At 42.5% G+C, this 19,886-nt stretch overlaps 1 protein-coding gene across 2 annotated transcripts; it reads left to right on the top strand.

The window, feature by feature from the left end:
• The first annotated feature begins 2,934 nt into the window (after window positions 1-2,934).
• Window positions 2,935-18,695, top strand: LOC134043753 (protein mono-ADP-ribosyltransferase PARP12-like). 2 transcript variants are annotated; one of them, XM_062492485.1, is made up of 12 exons: window positions 2,935-3,251; window positions 4,765-4,900; window positions 6,605-6,899; window positions 7,870-7,968; window positions 8,912-9,035; window positions 9,822-10,020; window positions 10,637-10,757; window positions 11,807-11,903; window positions 12,793-12,871; window positions 14,087-14,217; window positions 14,840-14,991; window positions 15,871-18,695. In XM_062492485.1, exons 1-12 carry the CDS (start codon window positions 2,935-2,937, stop codon window positions 16,137-16,139), a joined length of 2,019 nt encoding a protein of 672 aa, XP_062348469.1. In that variant the 3' UTR covers window positions 16,140-18,695. The 2 variants fall into 2 exon arrangements, with proteins under 2 accessions (XP_062348469.1, XP_062348470.1); XM_062492486.1 differs by lacking the exon at window positions 15,871-18,695 and having other exon boundaries at window positions 4,759-4,900; window positions 14,840-15,673.
• Window positions 18,696-19,886: the final 1,191 nt, after the last annotated feature.

The raw sequence follows: 19,886 nt of genomic DNA, 5'->3' as shown, positions 1-19,886 counted from the left end.
ACTGAGACAACAGTTAACCTGCAACTGTGTGTTTAAATGTAGGCTGACAGGCAACCAAAAACACCTGCAAGCAAGCATATCACACTTCTCTCTACTTCTGCCCGTTTTCCTTGCATCATCTCCCATGACAGACAATACAAAGGTAGGAGTTTCACCATGCTAGCTGGGAGAAAGACTGAAACACGTGGATGGGGTGGGAAGTGGAGGCACCGCGCACCATAACAACAATGGCTGTTTTAAAGATGCATATGAAAATTCACAGGAAAATCATTAAATTACTATATTTTGAAGGTTGATGCAAATTAACACAATTATTCATAAACTGTTCTAAAAATAAAGATATTGGTCTAATGACTGACATCTGCTAATTTCGAAAGTTCTCATCTCAATACTTCAGGTTTTAACAAAGCTGTCCCACTGATATCGCAATACTTGAAGTCCCATAATTATTAAAACCCCACGTGCTCTGAGTTCAGCAGCTGTTCAGAAACTTTAGGAACTGCTTAGAGGGAGCCTGTTTCAGGACCAATGCACACAACAGTCATTACCTGTAGGTAGAATAGCTCATATGCAATTATGCTACAATGACATTCAAGAAAACAGCCTTACCTTTAATTACAGTATTTGAGAGGTGAAGAGGAGCCACTTTCCTTAGGTGCCCTTCATGTCTAATGGCACTTAATTTTATGAATGAAGATTGACTTTTCTGTTAGCTGATAATTCTTCTTCTCCTGAAGAAAGTACAATTTTGCTTATATATAATTCATAGGTGGGGAAGTTCTATCAAATCAAAGGGGTACTTTTATTCTTCCTGAGGAACATGCCACAAAACAAACTACAAGAGACTTGTATGAGAAAGAATAAGCTATGATTTATTTGGGGTATGAATTTAGGGATGGAGAAGTGCTGTAACTCAAAGGCAGCCCTGCAAACCTCTCTGCATCAATCATTGCTTGTTTTAATACTTTTACTTTTGTTCTCATGAAAAGAGACAGAATCATAGCTCTACTCCAGAGCTTCAAAAAGTCACTCAGGAGCTCCTGCAAAGCAGGAACAGCCATGTGAACTTCCCAGTGGCACATACACCAACACTTCAGAATGAATTGCAATGGGGTAAAGCTACCTGAAAACACCCCTCCAACTCTGACCTTACACTGCTCTTCTTTCTTGGTTCTCCTCTCCTTACAATGTTGACATTAGTATAATCATTCATACCAATTTTATCATAAAAAATACCATATTTCTGCCACATGAATGGGGTTGTTCAGATGCATGAGGAAAGAAAGTGCGAAAGGGAGATGAAGTTGAAACAGCTACCTGGACAGCACAGTGATGCTGGGACAGGTCATTAATGTATAAAAAGTTGGGACCTGGTTTGTTTGGATGGATTTTGGGCACTGGATAAAAAAAGTAAATGGATGCTGGGGAAAATGAGAGTTATCGAGTACAATGCTTCTTCAATTTTTTTTTTTATGCTAAAGGATTCCCTGAGTTTTGTTTCAGTCAAGACATCTCCTACTGATGGGGCAATATACAGCTCTCCAATTATTTGAGACCATTAGACAAAACACCAAAATTAGGAGGTTTCCACTCATATTCTCTTTCAGTGATGAAACAGCTGGATTTGGGTTTGGACCAGACGACCTCCTACAGCCTCTTTCCACCTCAACTGTTCTGTGACACTGTCAGTCATTACCAGTGGTGTGTGATCTCTCTTTGGAGTGCCTTACTACCAGGTGACTGTCAGTGACAAATGTGACCATCTGCAGATCTGCCCCTCAAGGAGAGACTGTCCTAAGGAAGAAAGGATGACAAAGACAGTCCAAACTATGGAATTACTTCCATAGGACAAATGACTAAAATAGCACTTTTCCTTTGTTTCAGAAAAGCTAATCAGAGGACACTGGAAAGGAGAGATGAAGGACAGCAAATCCTCCAGCCTCTCACATTGTGTCCTAAATATTTGTTGTAGAGCTATTTCTCAATTCAGTGCACTTGTTTAGATTCTACGTTTTGTCCTTCCCTTGATGACCTCACAGGACAAGCAGGAAGTAAGATGAGACAAGGGGAAAGGCATAACAGAACAGAAGGAAGGCAAAAGAAGGAAGGATGCAGGACTTTTGTTCAATGAGAACCACCATCAGTGAGAGCCCCCATGCCTCCCACTGCTAATCTGACTGAAAGGATGGCACTTTTCATCATGGTCCTGCCACCATTTAAAACATGCTTCTGAGTGACTGTGATGCAGAACAGGAGTGTCAAAATGACCTAGACAAAGGCACTTAATTAAAAGATGGGAACCCTTCTGAAGAGTTTGTGAGCTCCTAGAGGATGAGGACACTGCTTGTCCACACTGGTGCTGTGGCTGCTGTGCGGGCAGGAGCAGTGGTGTACCGCCCTGCAGTGGGTGGCACTGTGAGCGCTGCAAGCAGGGCAGCTGTGCGGCCAGATGTGTGACCATGACTGAGATTTTAATTTCGATATTGAGAGGAGAGAAGCGTGAGAGCACCCTTCACGGTGTATCGTCAGAAAAAGGCACAGATCAGAAACCTTAACTGAGATGTTTTTGACGGCAGAATTCACACACCAGCCTCCTCCCCGCAATTCGCGGCGGTGAAGCTCCGATCACATGGCTGACGCTCCGTTCATCCCTGCGCCCATTTTTGACGAGAGGAAATGTGCGACCTCCTAGCTGCCATCCCTTTTAGGAGACGCGTGATTAAAAACGGTCAACACATCCTAAACGCCAGGCAGAGGAAGGAGGCGAAGGGCCGCGCCCCGGCACCGCCGCCCGCTCCTCAGCCCGGGTCACGCAGAGCAAGCCACTCCCTGAGCGGCAGAGCCGGGGCTCCTGCCGCGCCAGCCCCGCTCCCTCTCGGCCGCTTTCACTTTCGTTTCCGTTTCCGTCGCTTTCCCGGGAGGGGCCTCCCGGCCATGGCGCTGGCGGCTCTGGCTCTGCGGGTGCTGTGCGGCAGCGGCGGCTGCCTGGAGCAGGGCGAGCTGCGGCGGAGGCTGCCGGGCCGGCCCTCGGCCGAGCAGCTGGAGGCCGTGCTGCGGGACGCGCAGCGCTTCACGCTGGTGCGGCGGCCCGGCCCGGCGGCGGCGGCGGCGGAGGCCGAGGTGGCCGTGGTGGTGGCCACCAGCCCCGTGCGGCTGTGCCCGGAGCACGTCGCGGGCTGCCCGGGGCAATGCGGGCGGCTGCACCTCTGCAAGTACCACCTGAAGGGCTTCTGCCGCAACCAGGTGGCCAGGTGAGGGGGGGGGGGGGGGGGGGGGGCGGGGCTCGGCCTTGGGCACGGCGTGCCCCTTTATGGGAAGGAGCTCTCGGTAAGGCAGCCCTTGCAACCCGCTCCGCGTCGGAAATGCTCGTTGCCCGCCTTCTTTTATTTTATATGTGTGCGTGTTGCAAAGGCGGCAGACACAGGCGGTGGTTTCCCAGCTTTGAGTCGCAGCACTTCCTCTCTGGCTCATCACCCTGGCGCTTCCCTCCCTGCACGTGGGCAGGGCCGTGCCAGGGGAAAGCTCATTGTCCCAGGATGTCCCTGAGCTGGGGTACCCTGGGCGATGTGCTAAAGCTCAGTGTCCCAGGATGTCCCTGAGCTGGGGTACCCTGGGCGATGTGCTAAAGCTCAGTGTCCCAGGATGTCCCTGAGCTGGGGTACCCTCGGCGATGTGCTAAAGCTCAGTGTCCCAGGATGTCCCTGAGCTGGGGTACCCTGGGCGATGTGCTAAAGCTCAGTGTCCCAGGATGTCCCTGAGCTGGGGTACCCTGGGTGATGTGCTAAAGCTCAGTGTCCCAGGATGTCCCTGAGCTGGGGTACCCTGGGCGATGTGCTAAAGCTCAGTGTCCCAGGATGTCCCTGAGCTGGGGTACCCTGGGCGATGTGCTAAAGCTCAGTGTCCCAGGATGTCCCTGAGCTGGGGTACCCTGGGCGATGTGCTAAAGCTCAGTGTCCCAGGATGTCCCTGAGCTGGGGTACCCTGGGTGATGTGCTAAAGCTCATTGTCCCAGGATGTCCCTGAGCTGGGGTACCCTGGGTGATGTGCTAAAGCTCAGTGTCCCAGGATGTCCCTGAGCTGGGGTACCCTCGGCGATGTGCTAAAGCTCATTGTCCCAGGATGTCCCTGAGCTGGGGTACCCTGGGTGATGTGCTAAAGCTCAGTGTCCCAGGATGTCCCTGAGCTGGGGTACCCTGGGCGATGTGCTAAAGCTCAGTGTCCCAGGATGTCCCTGAGCTGGGGTACCCTGGGTGATGTGCTAAAGCTCAGTGTCCCAGGATGTCCCTGAGCTGGGGTACCCTGGGTGATGTGCTAAAGCTCATTGTCCCAGGATGTCCCTGAGCTGGGGTACCCTGGGCGATGTGCTAAAGCTCAGTGTCCCAGGATGTCCCTGAGCTGGGGTACCCTGGGTTATGTGCTAAAGCTCAGTGTCCCTGTGCTGCAGGACTCTGGTCGATGTGCTCATCAGGTGAGAGGGAGCGATGCTCTGGAGCTTTGATGGTTTTGTGGTTGTGAGCTGCAGGTCAAAAAATGCCAATATTGTCAGAGTACACTGAGGCTAAAATGACTAAATCAGAAGTAGCGTGGCAATTATGCTCAGAGTAATTACGTAATCTGCTTTGCAAATCACATAATGGCTTTATAGAGGAGCAATGTGGATTTTTCTGTAACTAATTTGGTGTGCTTTTTCAGCTGTTCAGTGTAATGCCCATGGGATGGCAAAATAATGCCAGTCATTTTGCTGTTGGGTTTCTTGAGTTCTAGGAAGGGATGCAGGTTTATCCACGACTTCCACTCAGACCACAATCTTCAGGTTCTAAAGCAATACGGACTTGAGAATTTAAGCCGTGATGAACTTTGCCAGCTACTGCTTCAAAATGACCCTTCCCTCTTACCAGAGGTGAGTATTACTGTGAAAGCTTCTTAGCCTTGTGTTTCAGTGAGCATCACAAAGTGGAAGAGGCTTGACAGAGGTGGAGATATTTGGTGTCAATTTAGTTAGCTTAATGCAAATCTAAAAACAAATCTGCATCCTCTGTTCTTGCCTGTGGTGGGTGGACCCTAGCTGGCAGCTAAGCTCTTGAACAGTCCCTCATCCACACCTCACTCCCCTGTTAAAAGCAGAAGAGGTGAGCATTGGTAAGAAGAACAAAAGTGACAAAACCTGTGAATGGAGATGAAGACAGTGTAGCAAGTGGAGGAAAGCAGAGAGGAAAGTGTTGCAAAGGAACACCTCTGCTTCACCACCTGAGAAGCAGAATGATGCCCGGCGAGTCTCTAATCAAGTGCTACCTTGTAAGAAGGACCCATCTCCCCCTTATTTCACCTTCCCTCTGTCCCCTTCATCACTTTTTTTGTTTTTTTTTGGTTTTTTTTGTTTTTTTGTTTTTGTTGGAGAATGACATTATGTAGCATGAAATACCTCTTTGGCCAGTTTGGACTGTTTCCTAGTTTTGGCTGGAATAAGAGTTAATTTGTTTTCTGGTAGCTGGTACAATGCTGGGTTTGCACTTGGGATGGGAACAATGTTGATAACACACTCATGTTTTAGTTTTTTTAAGCAGTGCTTGCTCTAAATTAAGGACTTCTCAGCTTTTCATGCTGCCCTGCTAGCCAGTAGACTGGGGGTGCACAAGGAGCTGGGAAGGAATGCAGCCAAGACAGCTGACCCAAACTGGACAAAAAGATATTCCATACCATGACATCATTCTGAACAGCAAAACTGGGCAGGCGGGGTGGCCCAGGGGTGGTGACACACTAATGGGGAGTGGCTGGGCTTTGTTTAGTGAGTGGTGAGCAGTTGCATTGTGCGTCACTTGTTTTGTCTATTCTTTTAGCATAATTATTATTTCCTCTTCCTTTTATGCTGTATTAAAATGTGTTTATCTCAACCCTATGGGTTTTACTTTTTTTGTCTGATTCTCTTCCTCATTCCCTGGAGGGAGTGAACGAGAGGCTGTGTGGTGTTTATCTGTTCTGATTTCAGCTGAGATAATTTTCTTACTGGTATCATGAACAGGGCTGTGTTTTGGATTTAATATGAAAAGTTGGCAACCCACTGATGTTTTGGCTGTTGCCAAGTAGTGCTTACCTTCAGTCAAGGACTTTTCAGCTTCCCATGCTCTGACAGTGAGGAGGTGCACAAGGAGCCAGCAGGGAGCATGGCCAGGACAGCTGACCCAAACAGACTGAAGAGATGTCTTATCAACACTGTTTTGGTCACAAACCCAAAACATAACATGGTATGGTCTGTTGTGAAGAAAGTTAACTCCATCCCAGCCAGATCCAGTACCTCTTACCATCAAATTTGGGTCCAAAAATTACAAAACTATTCCAAAACTAGAAAATCAAAGGGACTTAGCACTACATCCCATCTTGAGAATGTCTGTAAGAATGTTGTCTATTGAAAAATCTTTCTAAACATTAGCAGGGCAAAGGGAAAGCTATCAAGTAATCATTTGGAAAACAAGAAAGAAGAAATGTTTCTTTCAAAAGCAAATTTATGCACATAGCCGTAAAAAAACTAAAAATCGTGGATTCAAACAGTCCAAATGAACGCATTGTACTTTGATGTTTACATTATTTTTTTCTTCTTCTTCCCAAGGTCTGCTTGCATTATAACAAAGGTGATGGACTTTATGGATCTTGTTCCTTTAAAACATCCTGCAGCAAACTTCATGTTTGCCAGTACTTTTTGCAGGGTCAGTGCCGATTCGGCAGCAGCTGCAAACGGTCCCATGACTTATTAAATCCAGAGTGTTTTGAGAAACTGGAGAAACAGGGCATGAGCTCAGACATTATTAAGAAACTACCTTCCACTTATAGAAACATGTATGACATAAAAAATGGCAACAGGAACATGTATGACACAGAAGATGCCAACTCTTCACCATGCAAAGGTAAATAATGCCATATTTTGAATACATCAGAAGAGTCGCGGTAGTGGATTTAATATTTTCACTGGCGTCATTAAGAAAACTGAATTTGCATCTTGATTTTTCTTTTAGGAGGGACCTTGTTCCTATCTCATTGACAGAGATCTTTGTCTTGACAGGTGAAGTCAAGAAAGGTTCCTGAGAAATAGAGTGCTGGTGTTTATGAAATTCTTAAACTTGGGGTTAAAAAAGCATAACAGGAACTGGAAGTAGGGAGCTCTATAATTTTGGAGCTTTTTAGGTAAAATATGTAGAGACCTGTTTAAGAATAGGACTGATGGTTGTCTGTTTATAAACTCTGTAATTGTCTGATTATAAAATATGTTTTTCTCTAATGTAGGAATTGTCAAGCACAAGAATTCACAAACAGCACTATCCTAGTTACTTCTTAGAAGTGTAATATTTTGTTTGCACTTTTCTTTTGAAGTTCTTTAGAATTGCAAGTTTAGTTTAGCAGGGAAAAAAAAAAGGATAACAAAATGGAGAATTCAAGTGTGTATGCTGGTCTACACTATTCTGCCTGCAGTTCCTTCTTCCTTTCCTTGACGTGCTTTCATTTATAGGAGTATCAGATTTTGAAACTTTGTATTTTATAGCTACTGCGTGATGAGCTGTCTGGAATGCACAATGCACAAGTTAACTCAAGTCCATCTGGAAGTAGAAAGTCATTGGATTCTTTTCTGGTTTTGTGGTGATAGCTAAAAACTGTATCTGAGGAGTTCAGGAGTTGCAGGGAAATCAAATTCAGGAAGAATGGGTGCAAGGAGGGGACTTTGAGTATACAAGTTTATCAAAGCCTTCCCTGTCTTTCTGGAGCTGAGTGCAGTTAGGGAGTTACAAACATTGCCTTTAAGCATCTTCCCTAGGGGTAGGAGCACTTTTAAGAGGTGTTGTTGATACCAAGTGTATTAATAGTTGTAATTCCCCCCTCTAGACAGAAAACCCAGCACTGGACAAGGTTCCTCAGCTACGAAGGACAATGAATCAGAACAGATATGTTTGTATCATCTGTACAGAAGCTGTGGCTTTAAAGGTAGGTTGTTTGAACTATCAGGACAGACTGTGTCAAGTCCAGGCTGTTTTTCTGCTCTCATAAAGAGGAATTTGTTAGGCATCTTTCACAGAAAGGGGAAACTTCAGAGTTTATGCTTATGCTTAGTTAAGTCTCATTGCTGTCTTGAGTGCTGTAGGAAAGTGTTTGACCTGGCACACCAAACAAAGGAGGTATTTTGTTTTGCTCTGAATCTGCCTGTGCTGAAGATTGGTTACTCCACCTGTGTTTACCTAAGGAATTACTGAATGATAGAAGTCACATTTCCAAACAGTAAAGATATGAAAGATTCTCTGAATTCTACATTCTCCATTATTTCTTCTAGTACTCTTCTGTTCCATCTGTCTTAGCTATCTCCCTTTCAAAATGTTCCAAGGTGTCCAGGAAAAGGCTGCTTCACCAGCTTTCCTGTTGATTTTTTTGTCATCCTTTTTCTTCTTGATGTTCTTGACCTGTGTACCGAGCACCTCTTTGTATGAACTGTGTGGTGCAGTTTTCTCCTTGACTTTCCTTGTAGTTAAGTTTCCTTTTGAAAATTTGCCTTGGGTTTATGCACATGTGTACTGGTGATGTCCCCTTCACTCCCGTTGAGGAGTGACTGCACGATTACTCTTTGAACTCTTAAGTAACACTTGTGATACCTTGTGAACACTTGTGGTTAATCATAAATACATTATTTATCTATTTATGAAATAAATCTAGTATGTACAGAAACTGAACTTCTACCTAAATCAAAAAATTGAAGTGTGGCTTGCTTATGCTAAAAAATTCTGAACTGCTGCTTGTAATGGTACTGTAGGTGAACACTTCCCCTAGCTATCCTTTTGATGATTTCACCATCTGGGTATATAGCCCTGAAATTTTGGAGTTCTCTCATATGTCAAAATAATGCATCTCCTACTTCTTTTTTCTGAAACTTTTACAGAAAAGTGTATCAGAACCCACTTTCACTTGCCATATAGATGGCAGTACTCTGAGGCTAATACCTGGAAGGACTTCACAAATATGGAAGAAATAGAAAAAGCATATTGTGACCCAAAAAACATCAGGTATAAACTCTTATAAAAATCTATAATATTTGGCATTTGCTGTATTGTACCAGATCTTTAGTGGCTATAAGTTGCACAATTCTATTGTTGTTATTACATAAGTAGTTTTATTTGACATTCTTTTACTGGCCTCACTTTGCATGAGATTTGCCCCTCTCTCTCCCCCTTTTCCCACAGTCCATATTGTGGAACTGGCAGAATACCTAGAGAGAGAGAGGCTGAGAGAGTCTGAGAGAGACTGAGAGACTGACTCTTGGGAGCAGAGCACATGAAGAATATGGAAACAGCTTTCAGAGTTTTGAACTGGTTATGCAGCACAATGAGAGTATTGGAAGGGGCTCATAACAGTATGCCACATACCATGCTGGAAAATTACCTGTTCTTTTTATGTTACAGGGTCTTTGAAGCCCTTCTTAAATTATGTCAGTGTTTTCTTTAGAATATAGCTGGTCAGCAAGAAACAGGCAGTGCCTGTCTTCCACTGTTTCTGTTCATCTTATGTAATTCACTGATTTAGGAGTGGGTTATGGTTATTGCCCATAGAACCAATGTGAGTCATAATACTGTAACGAAAAATATGTACAAACACAAAACAGAGCTAGCATACAGAATTATGAAAAGTTCAAAATGCAAAGCACATATTGTAGTGAAAAGATGCATCTTTGTATTCCACTTTTGGGTGAGACTGACTTAATTTGCAAATATGTAGTGGGCTTCTGAACCTATGAGCAAAAATTCACAAACAGTTCTGATCTCTTTTTTTTTTCTCTCCTTTTTTTTTTGTAGATTTGATAATGCTCTTATTTATGAACGGGTCTTTTTCCCACTCTGTATCCGTTTTCATGATATGTGCTGCGGGCTGCTGAAAGTCAGACGCCTTTCTACAGCCTCCTCTGTGACCAGACCCCCTCACTTCATTCTTACAACAGAATGGATCTGGTACTGGAAAGATGAATATGACAAGTGGCAGGAGTATGGAAAACAGGTAAATGTGGAGAAATGAGGAGACTCCTAACTCTGTGTGAGAGGTGCAGAACTACTGAAAAGTGCACAGTGTTTATATCCTCGCCCTGTTTTTTCACCCTCTTTCTCTCACTCATACTCTATAGATAAGACATTAAAGGCCTAATGGGGTCTTTTCCCTGTGATTTTATTTGGTTCAGGTAGGGGACTGATCACTGGTGAGTCACAAATATTATCAACAGACTTACTTATTCAGTGAGTCATATCAGATAGGATCATAGTAATAATATTTTTTTCCATTGCTTTTGAGAAAAGCCTTCTTCTCTGAAGTTGTGGTAGTACTCTGTCATCTTTCTTGGTCTAGTTGGTGAATGTGTGGTCTGTCCTGGTTTCAGCTGGGATGGAGCTAATTTACTCCCTGGTAGCTGGCACAGTGCTGTGTTTGCATTTAGTATGAGAATAACATGAATAAAACAGTGAGATTCAAGTTGTTGCTACAGGATGCTCACTCTAAATCAAGGATTTCTCATATGCTGATATATCCTGCACCCACCATACATATTAGACTTGTTTTTTTAACCTTGCTTGCCTATAATAGACCAGGAGAAAAATTTTTTTCTCTATTTTTGGCGTGACAGGATGATCTTCATGCAGCTGCTACTGTCTCTAGTGATGACCTGGAGAAAGCTTATTTGGCTGAAAGTTCTCCAAAGCTGACCTTCAAAGCTGGAAGACATGAATATGAAATAAATTTTGTGTGTAGGTTGCATTTGCTTTGTTCTTCTGTTTTGTCTGTCCCTCCCAGGTCTCTTGTGGTTTTCAACCTCCTTATTACAGGAGATAGGAGAGAGAAATTTGGACTTTGAATTGCAATGCTTACAGAGACAGAGCTTCTATCAAAGTTCTCAGGATAAGAGCTGTTCACATAAGCAGAGTGGCATTCTATTCCTTCAAAGCTTTTATTTTTGAGAAGTTCTTGTGCTAGGTTTCAAAATAGTTTCCAGGAAGTCTATACCATCAGGTATGATGCTGATGCTGGCATCAACACAAATGGTGGGGAACTTCTAGAAGACTTGACAAGCCAGCTTCTGCTCTACTTTAATCACTTGTTTGGGGAAAAAAAAACACTTGGACAAGGTATAGGGTCCAGACAATCCTTAGCACTGCAAGAGTTTTGCAGATATTTTCATCCTGTCTGGAAAGGCTGAGAAAATAACCTTGACTGTGTCAAAGTAGGAAGAAGTATTTCCCAAGAGTTCAGAAAATATAAGCCACTTGTGATGGCACTGTCCTCTCTGAGCTGTTGCCTTTCCTGGCATCCTTTCCAAAAATTACTTTAGGCAAATATATGCAGTGCAGATGTCTTCCAGAACTTAATTTCTAGGCTTGTGGTGTCAAGGCATTTTTGTTTGTTTTCATGTGCATCTCTGAAGATGAGGCCTTATTGTCCTGGCTGGTGCTGACTCTTAATTGTTAGTATTATGTCACAGTAGCTGAGAGGTTCCAAGATCCAGAAGGAATGCCTCTAAAATTTAGGTTGCTGTGACTTATTTCTCTTGGTGGTCAATAAAAAGAAATAGTCTGTGGTAGATGTTGAGTTCTGTTTACAGGGTTTGAAATCTACAACCAAATGTAGGAAAAAAGTATCTCAGTTGCAAATTGAGGAGGAGGGAGCCTTTTCGTTGATGTTTTTGACAAAACAACTTAGTGACAAATGTGGCTGCAGTGTGAAGGCTTTCAAAAGCATCTTTGAATGTTCATGGGATTTTTGTTTGGTTGGTTTTTTTTGGTTTTTTTTTTTTTCCCAGCCATGGTGCAGAAAAACATTTGCTACAGAACAGAGAGGAAGATTTGCAGAAGACCTAAATTTGTTTCTCAGGCAGAGGTGGAAAAGACAAGAGCCAGGTAAACCATAACTGCTCATTCTGAGGTGATGGGTTTAGTGCTTTGTGAATGCTGAATCTTCCATGGGTAAAAGTAGGGTGAAGAAGTAGCTGTTTAGGCAGTTGTGAAAGACATGGAGAGGGAAAGGGATATACCTTTCCTACAACCATTTCTAGCCAGGGCAGAATTGCAGCCTGGCCTGCAGTTTTCAATCAACTCAGGAGCCTGTGAAGAAAATTTGGGCTTGGCCACAGAAAGTGTGGAAATGTTGGAAATAATTCAACATATGGCAATGTATACTAGCTCTTTCTGAGATGAGTAATTTTCAAAGCTAAGTGCAAGTTTAGAAAAGTTTTTTTTGAGAGCAGCCAGACAATCTGAAATGAAAGTTATTACAGGTAGAGCAAAAGGTGGGAGCCTGCAAGGAGATAGAGTTGCATATAACAGCCAGTTTTTGCACATCCCCTTGCACCACATAGTCCTTGCTTAAACACTGAAAACAGCAGCTAAACACAATTAAATCAAGGTGAAAGTACAGGGGAGGGCTGTATCTATCCTGTTTCTGTCATACTGATGTGATACTGGATGCATTTGTATTTACCTCCCCTAGGGTAGTAGGTCTTTTATTATATATGTTCAACTCTGCAAGAGAAATCCTTATGTGTGTAGTTCAGAATATGTATTTCTTTTTTTTCTCATTTGGCATCTTGCTTCCTGACATAAGTCTTGACACAATGACTTAGAATAAATATTTTCATGTGCTGAACAGAAATGACAGTTTTAAAATATTTTTTAATATGTTCAGTTGCCTATATTCTCCCCAGGCTTGACAAAAATGTTCAGTATAATATGTGCACAGAATGTCATGTTTAGTTTTAAGTGTCTATTTGTAATGTCTTATAATCTACAGGGGTGTTAAATATACAGAAGGGTTTAAGAACATTCCAGCTCACTGGGACAAATCTGCCCTGCCTGAACTGGGATTCAAGGTTTGGAGGTTTTTTTTGGTTTTTAATCTCTGTCAGTTTTGTCATGTAAGGTTTGTTCCATCACAAGTTCAGTGTTTCTTCTGCCTTTGTAAATGACTGTTTCTATATAGCACAACACAGAGGTATTGGTAAATTTAAACCTGATACCACACTGAGCAGACCTGGAGGTGAAACTAGACACAAATTTAAACAAATGGAGGCAGTAAAAATGTGGCAGCAAGGACTTTCACTGCTGCTATTAATCCCCTGCCTTGGCAAATTTGCTGTGTTAACAAGATTGCTACTGGTGCCCAAAATACACAGTTTTGAAGTCCCAACATGTGCTGACAGTATCAGAGGTAAATGATGCCTCTGAACTTCAGGGTAGCCATTTCCTTAGCTGTAGACTATTGTATGTCTGTGAAACCAGGGGAGTTCACAATCTCACAGAATGGTTGGGCTTGGAATGAGGAACCTCTGGAGATCACAGAGACCAACCACCCCCTGCAAAGGCAGGTTCACCTAGAGTAGGTCACACAGGATTGTGTCCAGGTGTGTATTGAGTATCTCCAGAGAGACTCCACAACCTCTCAGGACAGCTTGTTCAGGATGGGATCTTTTATTGTTAGTTTTCTATTATTTTATTCACTTCAGTGGAGTAAACTTGTTTACCTTTGTAACCACACATATGCGTGTTTTACCTTCTCTGACTTCCTGTCTGCTTCCACCAGCTCCTCTGTCAACTCTAGTAACTGTACCTACAGAAGAGGTGTTATCTGATGCTCAAAAATCACTAACTTGCAAAATGCAAATCCTCAAGAAGTTGTCACTAAGAAAAATAAAGAAATACTAACACTGACATTTTTTTTTCCTGCCAAAATACACAAGTAAACTTTTCCTGCTTTCAGGACTATCATGGAAGGAACTGGTTTTTAGTAGTGTGACCATGCTTTTCCCTAAAATTGCTCGAATAAAGCCTCTTCAATTGATTTAGCAACACAACAGGCAGTGCAGTTTGTGTTCACTGGCTGTAGGGAGTATAAACAAGAAAGATCCTCTGGTTTTCTGCAACATAAATTATCAATTCCTTTTATATTTATGTGCTCACTTCTGCTATGTATTTATGTATTTAGATACTGTTTGATGCATGCAAATATATCTTGACACAGATATTAAGAGGGGTTGAGTGGCTGTACAAAAGCATGCAGAAGTAACTTTTTAAACTTTTCCTTGCAGCTGATTGAGCTTGACTGTTCTTCTGAAGAATACAAGAAAGTCAAAGTGGACTTTCAGCGCACAATGCCCAGAGCAGCTATTAAAAAGATTTGCAGAGTTCAGAACCCATCCCTCTGGGAGCTGTATCAATGGTATGTGTAAAAGACTGCTCTGGTATATGCATGATGTCTGTTGTTTCTGTAGTTAGCTGTATGTTCTGTGCTAAAGATAGAATATACATTCCTGAAATGCCTCTGCTTCCACTCTCCCACTGAAATACTTACCTAGTATCAATATTTAGATACTAAGAGGTATCAACAAACCCAAAACTCAGTCAAGACACAGAGCTCAGCACAGTCAGATTCAGGGCTGTGTGGGAGGAATCCTTGTTCCTGACTTCTGCCAGGCCTGTGTCCATGACAGCTTCCTTCCAGTGAAACCCTGAAGCTGGTAATGAGTCACATCTAGCACAATGTTTTCCAGCAGGTGAACAGCCTTCAAAATTAAATGAAAAACTTATGGAGGGCAAGCCTTAATATAAACTCCTGTGTTCAGGGGAAAAAAAATAACACCACGATTCCTCCCTCTCCAAAGGCAGTGAATGAAAGAAAACATTTGTAGTAAAGCATTTATGTATACTGAAAGCATGTTTGTGTGGCTAAATTGGGCCTTGCTGTAAAGATTTACAGAACATACTCTGTGTAAAATTGTTTCTGAGTGTCTGGAACCTGTGGGTACACTGTGGAACTGCAAAGATTCTGCTTCTCATTGCAGGCAGAAGGACCTAATGCAGAAGAGCAACGGTGGAAAGGCTGCAGATGAGAGATTTTTATTTCATGGGACCAGCAAAAAAGACATTGAGGCCATCTGTCAGCAGAACTTTGACTGGAGAATCTGTGGCCTTCATGGGACAGTCTACGGCAAAGGTGGGTTTTCAGCTCTTTCAGTAACCCTAGACTTGCTAAAAAATAACCAGTATTCACTTAAGAGGGATAAAGTTTATAAGGTAGTACTTGGCCAGCCCTGGGCTTCTCTCTGTTGTGATGTTGGCAACAGAGCTGAGTTTCACAAAGGTTATTTGGAGCTAAGGCACTCTGAAAGGCCTTGGCTTCTGCTTTCCTAAGTCCTTGCAAGAAAAGACGGACTTTTATAGGGATAGTTTCTGCTAGACTCCAGGTTTCCTGCTGTTCCAGTTTCTCACAGCTCCTATAAGAAAGCAGAAAGCAGGCTGGCCTTTTTTTTTTTTCCTTCTTTTTTTTTCTTCCCAGGAATCTAAATGCCATTCTGGTTACAGGCTTTTTTGTCTTGTTGAGAAATTTTATCCTTTTACTTGTGCTGTGTACAGGAGAATTACCAGTACATCAAGTGGAATAGATGAGACAGGCTGACTGGTTGACTAGGCAGCTTTCTGCTTGAATACCTGGTAACTCTCAGAAATGTTAGAGAATCACAGCATATTTTGAGCTGGAAGGTACCCACAAGGATCATCAAGTTTAACTGTGCTGATGTAGCCTCTGCCAGGAGGGGAAATGTGATACTGGGGAAGGTGGACGTCTAGAGTCAGGAGGAAATCCTTTAGAGGGTTATGGTAACATTTTAAACATTGCTTTTTACTATGTGTGCTGTGAAAACTAAAAAGTGCTTAGTGGTCATTTCCACTGAGAGGGACATAGAGGACAGGTGAAGGCTTTGGAAAGGCTGTTCATAAATTGCATAACGGATTTATTAATTAATTTTCACACAGTATCATTTTGTTCCTGCACTTTTGGTGTCTTATCAACTCTGTCTTGGTGTCTCTTCTGCAGGAAGCTATTTTGCAAGGGATGCATCTTATTCTGACAACTACTGTGGGACAGACTCCCACACCAAAACCATGTTTCTGGCACGAGTGCTGGTGGGGGAGTTCACTCTTGGTAGTCCTGATTACGTTCGGCCTCCCATGAAGGACAACCAAAACTTCTATGACAGTTGTGTGAATAACATTCCAAACCCTTCTATCTTTGTCATCTTTGAGAAGCAGCAGATTTATCCAGAGTATCTCATAGAATACCAGGCATCAGCAAGACTTCTATAGCAGCAAAACCTGTCATCCTTATGTTTTTTTATTTTTGGCTTAAGAGAGAAAAATTTGTTTTGAAGAAGCTGTGTGATCAGATAAGTGGGTGGTCAGAAGCATTTTTTCTGTGTCTTTTCTGTGCAATAGAAAACAAGGCATAAAAAGACATAGAGGATGTTTTAGAATTCCTAAAGTCCTGTTTCTGTATCCCGTTTTTAGCAGCTTTCACATTACCCTACATTATGGGAGTCTTTCATAAGTTTATTAGAAGAAATTGCTGATGGGTGTAGCATGAGGATTGGCCATGACTGCCAGGTTTAAACAATTTTTAGTTATTGTTTTAGGTTAGATTTTTTACACGTGCTCATTGGTTAGAAGCACTATCCCTCTACCTGTTTATCTTTTAACTCAAAATTGGATAAAACACTTTTTTTCTTAGTAATCTGTCTCCTGTAACAGTAGACATTCAGGTATTTGCAAATGTGATTTTACAATCTCTATGCTCAACTCATTGCATAAGTTCTTAAAAGCAGTCTTCTTCTTTGTCCCTACTTAACCTGCACCAACAAAACCTCAAAAATTAAATTTGCTTGTTGAAAAAGAACATTTAAAACAAGTACCAAAGATACAAGCATAACAGGGGGTGCTTGGTGCTGTGTGACCTGGCTGTTTTACTCTGCCAAATGAATACTGTATTTTATGTCTGAGAACACAAGTTTTTCACGACTCTGACTGTGCCTACAAACAAAAGAGTGCTGTCAGGTGCTGTGGAGGAAGCAGAGGAGGCAACTCATGCTGTTATTTAATACCATACTTAGGAGGGAATGATACTGCTTGTCCTGCTTGATTATCAGTTCCTGTGGGAGAACTTCACAGTTCTCTTACAGCTGTTGGGAAGGATGGTGAGTGACTGTCTCTTATTAGGTATTCTGCCTCTTTGGTTGCAGGACATTCACAGATTTCCTGTGTAATCAAGATGTTGTTGGACTTTTTTCAGGAAAAATGTGCTTTCCTAGGAAATTGTCTTCAGCCACAGACTTGAGACCTTTAAAATCTGAAGATTAGGTTGAATATTTAATTACTCCCATCAGAAGAAGATAATAGTGTTTAGCAGCCAGCTTACATGTATGCAATTGAAAAAACTTGAGCTATCAAATATTTTTTTAAGATTAAAGTTGCTGATGCATATCTAGATACTTTTTTGTAGTATTAATGTGCTAAAGTAGATATGTTAGCTATACTGTACTGCAGAAGCCTTAAAATACGACCTAAAAATATGACAGAAAAATATGACCTAAAAAAGCTCATCTTTAGCTGCATTCTGTATACTTAACTTTTAATTCATCTGGATGATGATTGACAGGTGTCAATCACTGAGTAACTCTTGATTACTTCAGCACTGTGAGACAGGAGCTTGGCCATGATTAGCTGGAGTAAGGCTCTGGAGACCCCTTTTTATGTGAACTGCAAATCTAGCAGCATGGTGTGTAGAGGAGACGAATCCCTCTGCAGACATTCCTGTGAGGGCCCCCTAGAACTTCCTTTGAGATAAGAAAAACTACTTGCTTAGAATGACTCATGTTTGAAAAAATGCAAGCTCTTCTTCTTATCTTTTTAGAATATTATTGGTTAGGTTTGATTCTTTATAATTCGTTGTCCCAAACAAAGAAAGATAATATAGTTGGCCAAAATGCATTAACTCTGTTTTCCATTGGTTTGCTTGTAATCCCCCCAAACCCTATAAAAGTACATGTGTGATCCCCCATCTTTGGATTTGTGGCCTGACCCCTTCAGGGATGACAATAAAGCCTGTGGAAAAAGTCTGAGCTGCTCTCCCGGTCTTTTGATGCCGGCTGGAAACTACAGGTTTCTGTGAGAAACCATGAAGCTACGTGCCTGAAAGGCCAGCACTCACAAACCTTGGAACTTTCCCCTGCCCGACAACAACAGGGCAGGGGACACAAGAAAAAGTTACAGCATGGTACCTAAAGGAAAATAACTCCTATTTGTGTTGAATCCCAGTGAAACAAAGGATAGGGAAAGGCAAACTGACTGTATTATCTCTTTTGAAAGGTTTGTAATAGAACATAAATGATAAATCTCATGTCAGCAAATAAGCTTGTCAGCAATTAGTACATTCATTGAGGAGGATAGCAGTTATGGAGGAAAGCTTTCGTATCTGTGCAGAATAAGGTTTTTCTAATGGTTGTCTACATATTAATGGCAAATGAGAATACTGGTTGTATACATTTCTTCCTCTGAACATAACCAGAAATTCAGGTAAGAACTAGAATAGCTAAAGTCATGTTAATCTTCTGCCAGAAAATTGAAAGAAACATTCTTTTTCAGGCAAAAAGTTGAAATATTTTTGTTGACATTTTTTACTGTATTTTTAAAACCTCTAACTTGATTCTTGGAGAGGATGTGTATGCTTGTGTGTTTGTTTGAGTGTAAGTAAAGCAGTGAATAAATTCCTGGTTGTAGTAACTTGTCATCTGTTATTTCTCCATTATCACAGTAAAAGAAAAGTTGCTGTGTTTTCCACTTTTGAAACTGCAGGGGTAACTTTCTTTTGAAAAGTAAATAAACAGGTACTCAAACCAGTGAATTTCTTCTGATGATTTTCTCTCTTTCAATACCGAAATTACAATGTTTCAATACACTTGTGAGTTTAGAGGCTGTTGTTAAGCAGTAGGAGTCCCTCTACAACTGATTTGGAAACGAATAGATTAAAGAGATGTTTGCATTAAATCCAACCTTTAGGCAAAAAGTAATATTGACTCTTTTCTGAGTGAGGAGGATCTCTTTTGGCTACTTAAGCAACTGAACAGGAAGAGTGCAATAATTTGTCACTCACTCCCACGCCATGCGAGGAGAAGGATAAGCTGTGAAGGTTGTTTCCTTTTTCAGTAGCAGGTCCATCCTGGCAAGACAGAAGGCACAGCCAGCAGAAGCCAAACAGCTTTGCTGTGCCAGCAGTGGAGTGTGGAGCATGGGGGTTTATGAGCCCTGATCCTCCACCTGCTGCACTGGGGAGGGGGCTGGCAGGCAGCCAAAGGCAATACACTGCACCCTTTAGCGAGGGTTACCTGGAGCCAGGTTTGTCATATTCTGACTGGATTTTATGAGATGTAGGTGTCAAAATCCCGTCTAAGTGTTGGTAGCAACGGAGTGGCAGTATCTGGTTGGGATACCTGCAGCCTGGCAAAGTAGGGGCTGGTGGGTGAGAGGAACTTTGGGTGGATGGCACACACCAGCTACAGTGGTGTGCTCAGCGCTGCTGGGCTTGGAGAAAGAGCTTTCCTTCTAGGAACCTGTGCTCAGAGCTGCCTTAGGGCCAAAGGGCAAGTGGGAACTGCAGAAATGCTGCTTAACTTGGCGTACATCCAGCAGAAGATCCAGGTGGGATGGCTGTTACATGGGCAGCATTACTGGTGCTTCCCTGTTTTTCCAAGGGAGAGACTTCATGGCCTCCATAGCTCCATTGCACTTCTTGCTTCAGGCCGTCACAAATTTCTCTACATGCAGAAATCCTAGCAACTGAGGCCATATTCCCTCCTTGAAAGTAGCCACAGCCCCCAGCAGTGCAGAGACAAAAACATCTTAGGAACATGAGATTTTTCAATGTCAGAATAAAGTGAGTGGGGTCAGTATAAACCAAGCAGCGACAGACAGTTTTTAAATCAGCTTTAAATTATTTTACCATGCTTTGTGCTGTAAACACATGGAAGAGTCTAGTATCAGGTGAAGCTATGTCCAGGATGT

Source organism: Cinclus cinclus, chromosome 4 (genome assembly GCF_963662255.1).
Source record: "Cinclus cinclus chromosome 4, bCinCin1.1, whole genome shotgun sequence".
NCBI classification, from domain to species: domain Eukaryota; kingdom Metazoa; phylum Chordata; class Aves; order Passeriformes; family Cinclidae; genus Cinclus; species Cinclus cinclus.
Note: the sequence above shows the minus strand (reverse complement) of the source record. Positions and strands in the feature narration are given on the sequence as shown.

Coding starts and splice junctions, on each gene's coding strand:
- LOC134043753 (XM_062492485.1), top strand. CDS start 2,935: ATGGCGCTGGCGGCTCTGGCTCTGCGGGTGCTGTGCGGCAGCGGCGGC. Junction 7,969..8,911: donor CAGAAGCTGTGGCTTTAAAG/GTAGGTTGTTTG, acceptor AAACTTTTACAG/AAAAGTGTATCAGAACCCAC. Junction 10,021..10,636: donor GGCAGGAGTATGGAAAACAG/GTAAATGTGGAG, acceptor TTGGCGTGACAG/GATGATCTTCATGCAGCTGC.